Source organism: Fimicolochytrium jonesii, assembly GCF_025526975.1.
Source record: "Fimicolochytrium jonesii strain JEL569 chromosome Unknown EV422scaffold_9, whole genome shotgun sequence".
Taxonomy (NCBI): domain Eukaryota; kingdom Fungi; phylum Chytridiomycota; class Chytridiomycetes; order Spizellomycetales; family Powellomycetaceae; genus Fimicolochytrium; species Fimicolochytrium jonesii.
This window is the reverse complement of record NW_026515676.1, coordinates 820009-827089: the sequence shown is the minus strand read 5'-3', so window position 1 is coordinate 827089 and position 7081 is coordinate 820009. Positions and strand designations below refer to the sequence as shown.

At 52.5% G+C, this 7081-nt stretch overlaps 2 protein-coding genes across 2 annotated transcripts; one reads left to right on the top strand and one right to left on the bottom strand.

Annotated features, from left to right (window-relative positions):
- Positions 1-2816, top strand: EV422DRAFT_436162 (Cullin). The gene is made up of 8 exons (XM_053067211.1): positions 1-172; positions 245-464; positions 548-687; positions 766-891; positions 950-1423; positions 1499-1669; positions 1735-2624; positions 2694-2816. The coding sequence occupies exons 2-8, from the start codon at positions 437-439 to the stop codon at positions 2716-2718; spliced, it is 1854 nt and encodes a 617-aa protein (XP_052926376.1). The 5' UTR covers positions 1-172; positions 245-436; the 3' UTR covers positions 2719-2816.
- A 682-nt stretch (positions 2817-3498) lies between these two features.
- EV422DRAFT_615408 (NPL4 family-domain-containing protein) lies at positions 3499-5860 on the bottom strand (the record flags this gene model as incomplete). Its single annotated transcript, XM_053073947.1, has 7 exons — positions 3499-4092; positions 4166-4360; positions 4431-4663; positions 4731-5199; positions 5266-5502; positions 5571-5619; positions 5682-5860. Coding segments are annotated over 7 exons (1638 nt in total), but the record flags the coding sequence as incomplete, so codon positions are not given.
- Between the last annotated feature and the right edge of the window lie 1221 nt (positions 5861-7081).

The following is a 7081-nucleotide window of genomic DNA, read 5'->3' as shown; positions in this document are numbered from 1 at the left end:
TCATCACCGATCATTTGGAGCAAGTCGCCGTAGATCAGGTCGTGCCCTCTTCCCGCAGTCGGCGCCAGGTGGCGGGATGACGGGGGCTACGGAGTTCTTGAAGGAGATCCGCAACGTGTGGGACGACCATACGACGTGTTTGAAGATGATTAGGGATATCCTGCGGTATATGGTAAGACGACAGGACGCCCCGTTCTAGGTTTTGAAATGGACATGAGAGTAATGGGGAATGGCCGGTTTCTAGGATACGGTCTATGTGAAGCAGCTGATCTGTTGACGGTGTACGATTCGGGCATCGACCTGTTCGGGACGTCATTACACGGTCGGGGAAGCATCCGATACAGACGCATTTGATCAATTCGTTTGTTGTACCATATCCTGCTGGAACGGGATGGGGAGGTTGTGGATAGGCTGGTTGTGAAGAGCGTGACGAGATATGTTGGTTAGTTTGACGTCGGCGAAAGGTGGGTTTCCAGCCTCGGGAGTACTGCCTCTCATTCCATTACCCGGGGGCGGGATCCTGACTGGGCATGTTGCTATATCACAGACGTCACACGAACTGGCCACGAGCCCACAGTCTACGAAACGGATTTCGAGGTCCAGTTCCTGCAAACCAGCAATGACTTTTACAGTCTGGAGAGTGGAATGTCGTTGCACGAGTGCAATGCGACGGAGTATCTCAAAAGGGTGGGTTTCGGCCAGCCAGCCGACGGTTCCAGAATGGGGGGAACAGTGGGATGTTGACAAAGCTCGTTTGAACGAAAGGCCGAGCGACGATTGATCGAGGAAGAGCAAAGGATCGATAATTACCTCACCCCGGCAACGGAGCCGAAGATACGGCGGGTGGTGGAGAAGCAGCTGCTGGAGAATCATGTCAAGACAATCATCGAGGTATGAAGGTCAAAGCCAAACGGTAGTGAGCGCTCATAACCTTTCCATCGGCATACAGATGGAGAACTCGGGAATGGTCTCGATGATGGAAGACGACAAACTAGACGACTTACGGCGCATGTACAAGCTCCTCGGGCGGGTCCCTAATGGGCACATCCAGATGCGCCAAACACTCTCTCAGTTTATGGAAGATCACGTTGCCGAAATCAACCAAACCGTCGGCGGAATCGACGCATCCCAACCGAGCCGAATGAGCAAATCGGCCAGCGCGTCGAGTATCCCCTCCGCCGCCGCCGCCGCCGCCGATACGGAAAAGGCGGGCGCGCAGAAAGCGGACCCGCTGAAATGGGTGGAGCAGGTGTTGGCGTTGAAAGAGAAAGTGGACGCGTATTTTGAGCATTCGTTTGCGAACGATTCGAATTTTGAGACGGAGATGAATAATGCGCTGGAGCGGTCGCTGAATAGGAATAGAAAGGCGCCGGAGTTTGTCAGCTTGTTTATTGATGAGAATTTGAAGAAGGGGTTGAAGGGGGTGAGTTGTGCAACCACTTCGGTTCGTTTTGCTCATGTCGTGCAGGTGATTTGACTCGTATCCGGTTCTTACTAGAAATCGGAGGAGGAAGTGGACGCATTGCTGGATCGGACTGTTACCATCTTCCGCTTCGTGCAGGAGAAAGACATCTTTGAACGGTACTACAAGCAGCACTTGGCGAAGCGGTTATTGTTTGGGAAGAGTATTAGCGAGGATGTGGAGAAGAATATGATATCCAAGTTGAAGGTATGTTTGTGCGTTGGTGCTCTTTCTGGTAATTGGCCGCGGCGCTAACCTGTACCAATTCTCAGACCGAATGCGGCTACCAATTCACACAAAAATGGGAAGGCATGTTCAACGACATGCGGACGTCCACGGACATGATGGTCGACTTCCACAACCACCTCGCAACCGCCGTCACAGCCCCGAAAGACATGGTCAACCTCAATATCAGCATCCTCACATCCAGCTACTGGCCGATGACCGGCATCGGCGCCGATCAAGTCTGCCACTTTCCCCCCGAAGTCGCCGCCTGCCAACAACATTTCGACAAATATTACCACTCCCGCCACTCGGGCCGCCGGCTCACGTGGTCGAGCCAATTGGGCACGGCGGATATCAAGGCATCGTTCAAAAAAGGGAATAAGGAGTTCAACGTTTCGACGTACGGCATGCTTGTCCTTGTCGGCGTCTTCAACGACGTGGCGGACGGCGAGGCAGTGTCGTACCAGACCATCAGCGACAAGAGCGGGATACCCGAACAAGATCTCAAGCGCACACTCCAAAGCCTCGCTCTGGGCAAACACAAGATTCTCCTCAAGAGCACGAAAGGACCCGCAGTCAACCCCACCGACACCTTTAAAGTCAACACGGAGTTTACATCCCCCATGTACAAATTCAAAATCCAGCAAGTCGCCGGGTCCACGAAATCCTCCCACGGTGCTGCCATTTCTGGCAATTCAATGGAAACCGACGCAGAACGCACCGAAACGATGGAAAAGATCGAAGAGGCGCGCAAACACCAGATAGAGGCGTGTATCGTGCGCATCATGAAGGCGCGCAAGAAGCTGGACCATAATAATCTCGTCGCCGAGGTGATCAAGCAGACGACGAGCCGGTTTGTGCCGGAGCCCGCGATTGTGAAGCGGAGGATCGAGGGGTTGATTGAGAGGGAGTATTTGGAGAGGGATAAATCTGATCGGTAGGTGTTGCCCACACTGAACATCCATTACTCTCGGACCCGTCTTGCTAACACTCTTACTCCCGATAGGAAAATGTACAACTACCTGGCATGAGAAAAACTTGCACTCTGCGTACCCCCTTATACCCATACCTTATACTGTATCGCGCGTATCTTAACCGCATTTCTTTCCTTGCATTTATTTGTTGTCCCCATTTCAGCTCTGCCAGGCAGTTGTGGAGGCAAAATTACTTGTACATGGTTGTGTCCCCCCACTTTTTTTTCAACCCCTGATCTCTTTTTGGAAAATATGATTTTTTGTGTCATGTTTGGTTACGAGCAGTTGTTTTTGGGGGTTGAGGAGAGATGCATGATGGATGTGGCATGTAGACGGTGCTCCTCTGAACGGTGTCCTCTGCGCATGCACATGGGACATATGTATGGCGCACCGACGGCTTCATCCCGACGGTCATCACCAAGTCACTGCTTCCAGATTCCAATCACGCTCGTCCTCCTGATGTACAGTACAGTAGGCTGCCAGATATCAGGTTACGACGCCCCAAGGACACATCATTCCGAGCATAGTCACCGGCTCAAGTTGCCGACCCCCATGCAAATCCTTTCAGCACGACCGCTAGCCCAGGGCAGGACTGACAGCTCGCCGGTGACTTCTGGGGTTGCACAGGGAGGCTCAACAACCCGTCGTAACCAGATATCTGGCAGCCTACTGTAGGTTGGTCGGAGTCTACTACTACATCTGCCCAGCTGCTATCAACCCTCAGGAGCGCAATTCGATGCCGGTCGGTGATCATAGCGAGAGTATTGGTGGATCAAGAAACGAAAGAGGGCCCCGGCTTGAATGTCACGACCAAGGGTGATGGGAGAACCAGGGTTCCTACAGTTGTTGCAGATACCACAGTTGTAAAGTCGACGTTCGCTGCCAATCTTGGGTTGGCCATCGGTACATCCTCATCATAATCATCACCAAGATAACAGTAGTGGCAAAGGGTCGGCGCGCCGGCCCCAAAGTACGTATAGATATGACGATTCAGACAGGATGGGTACTAAATCATGTCCTCCTGCAGACCTCAAGAGCAACCTCTCAAAAGCGGGCCAGAGCGTCAGCATCATAAACAAAAAACATGATCAGAGGAAAAGAACGTACAGATCCCCAAGACCCCCAAGACACATTTCATCCCATCCCGCCCCATCCCTACTCATTCGGCAACCCACACATCTCACAACTCGCCACCCCGCCCGGATTTCTAAAGGTGCAATGCCTACATGCCCACGGCGCTTTCGCCGCAGCAGCAGAAGATGGTCCTGCCGCGCCTGAGCTGGACGTGGATGGGCCGGAGGAAACGGGTCCCGCGCCAACCGTTTCCTTCATGATCATCTCCAGAGTCTGCCAGGAAGGCCGCTGGACCAACTGGGTGGCGAGGGGTTCCAAGTGGGCTTTGGCGATGTCTATTGCGAGTTGCATGTCAGACTATCACAGAAAACCAAATCAGTAACAAGCAACTGGTCACAATGGTGAGACGAAAATGATATGCGAGTCATACCTGCTCAACAACCCCAACACCCCGCAAATAATGCAGCAAATGGAAATCAGACAACATATCCGTCAACGAGCCATGTTTAAGGTGTCGCTGCAGTGCGCCCATATCCTGCGTCTCGACACCGGGTCGGTTCTCGATTGGGAAGTTGAGGGGGGAGGTGAAGAGTGGGGATGGGGTTTGCGGGAATCCGTGTGTTACCTGAAAGATTGACAAAACCACATTAGTGGCTGGGGGTTTCTCCACCAACGGATAGCTTGATTGTACTTACCGTCACCAAGAGGTACTCGACAGGAAATGTGGGCCGGGCAGCGTCTTGCACCATGATTCCGTACTTGTTTTTGTACTTGTAGAACACTTCGGGAACGTAGTGTTCGTCTGTAAGCTGCTTAACACGCACGAGGGATGGTTCGACGGAGGCTTCGATGATGTCGTCCCGGACCATCGCCATCGCTGTGTTGGAGACCTGAAAGGTCGAGATGTCGATGCCGCCGTCCTCGTTTCCTGCAGAATCCAGGATGTCAATCAGTCATTCGCAACACATGAACGCGCTACAGCACGAAGTCCATACCAGTCATAACACAAGTAACGAACCGACTCCCAAACTTCCCCGAAGCCGACCACTTGCTCACAGTCGGGTTCTTCAACTGCATCTCCGCTGACAAGATACATTCCGCCGAGGACAGAAAGTACGAGTCCGCATGGCGTTTACAGATAACCGTCCCCTTCCCCCTCCCGTCGTCCGTCAGATCCGTGTAGATCATGCCCACTTTAACGAGCCCGAGTCGCGCAGCTATCTCTTCGACGGCGGCCATTTCCGTGTTTGGCAGGGTTAGCTGCAGTCCGTCGTATGCGCCTTCTTGTGGTGGTTCGTAAATGGCAGAGACGACCGCTTTCACACCCAGCGGTACTTCCGCGTACGGCTCGAAGCGGCCGTAGAGGTAACCGAACCGTTGATACCCTGTTGCACGCCAGTACTTGAGGAAATTGTCGATCATTCCTGCCGTTTCAAACTCAATGTGATCCACCATGCGGAAATTCTGGTGCGCAAATGAACAGCTCAGCCCACGATCACCATGCTGCACATTGGATAGAGAGAAATTTACCTGGCTTTGCAGTGTCACCGCACTGGGCTGACATTTCGTGCAAATCCCCTTCGGCCACGACTCGTGCGTTCGACTCGGGCAAGGTATTTTCACCTTCATCTCAGCTTCCTCCAATGGAGACAGGAACTGGGAACTCGTCGGGGGTGCGGTTTTGTTCTGATCCGTCAGTCTCCGTAGGTATGCATGGAATGACATGTGCTTTATCTTGTTGTCTTCAAGGTATTTCGCGTCCCATGGCTACGAGAGTGCAGATTGAGTTAGTGACATGTTAACGCGAAGCCCAGCTTCATGATTCGCGCACACACCTGTAACGGCATACAGTATTCACACATTCCGGAAGCGCCATGTTTGCAGCTGTAGCAATGCGTGTTAGTACAAAAGACAAACAATGGCTGCATCCTCGCTTCTCCACGTACAATCTCGCGTCTCTTCCTCGTTTGATAGTCCCCGGCTGCTTTTCCAGACCATCATCGATGGCATCCTGCTTAACTACCGGACGAGGCTCCTGTGCCCCAGTCGACGTCACCGCCGATGCCGACGCGGCGGGTTCCGCAGCGGTACGTTTGAAATCCACATAAAGAATGTCGCCATGTCTGTGTTAGGATCACGTTGTCAGCCATTCTCCACCTTGCACTATCAAGCAAAACATGCACATCAGCGGTCCTTACTTCAATCCAAGCCCACCAACCGGCTGACCCGCCGGTACAGAGACAACCTGTGCACCCTTCGAGTCTGTCGAGATCAACAGCGACTTGTCGTCCACTTTCAACGCCGCCGCTATCTGCATATCGGACGACAATCAGGACAAAACGTGTCCACTTCATAACTATGTCCAAGCTGCTCGCAGGCCATACCTTATTCCGCAGCGAAACGATATCTTCGCTGGGCTCGACATCGACCCTGGAACGTCCCTCCTTGCTGTGGACCCTGATGATCTAAACGAATCTGCGGGGTTAGACGGACATTATCCGCGAATCCCGAGGAGGGTAGAAGCAGGAGAACGATACCATTGTTGGGAGAACGATGGCCAGTATCGAATCACCGTGCGATAATAAACCAATGGTGGTAAGACCGACGACCAGGTCTGGATGCTATGGTTGCTTGTCCAAAGTAATATGGGCGCCGTCGCTGGTCTTTTCCACTCTAACCAGTCACAACCCTAACCCGTCGCGACTAGGAGCTCTACCATTTCTCATCGCGTTTTACTCGACCACTACGTACAGTACGTAAATCGGATTGCGCAGGTGAAGTGACTGAGAACGGCCTTTGGGAGAAAGAAGTTCGTAGCATATATGTAGGCATCAAGCGATAATCGCACAGTTGTTAACGTACATTCGAAATGGTACATATGTCAAAATTTAGTTCGCATTCGAAGATATCTACTATGAACATAGAATGTACACGACAACCGCTCATCTGCCACTGGAATCCATCAACTCCTATTGTACACCCCATCCATCATGCCTCCGCCCACTCCATTCCTCCCTCACCCACCTCCCCCCTGTCCTCCCCCCTCTCCCCCATAACAACATCATAAATGCCCACATTGAACGGATGCCTCACCAGCATATCATACAAATCCTCGGGCAACCTCGCCACCAGCCCTGTTATGGACGACACGCCCATACCATAAGCATACCTCACGACAGCACACTGACAGCCGCCAATGTCGATGCCAATGTCAATGTCAATGTCAATGTCAATGTCCATGTTGGTGTCAATGTCAATGTCAAACACCACTCCTCCGCTCTCCTCTCGTTTGCCAATCCCCCCGCAATATCGCCGCTCCTCCTCTACCCCACTCATCTGTGAGCCA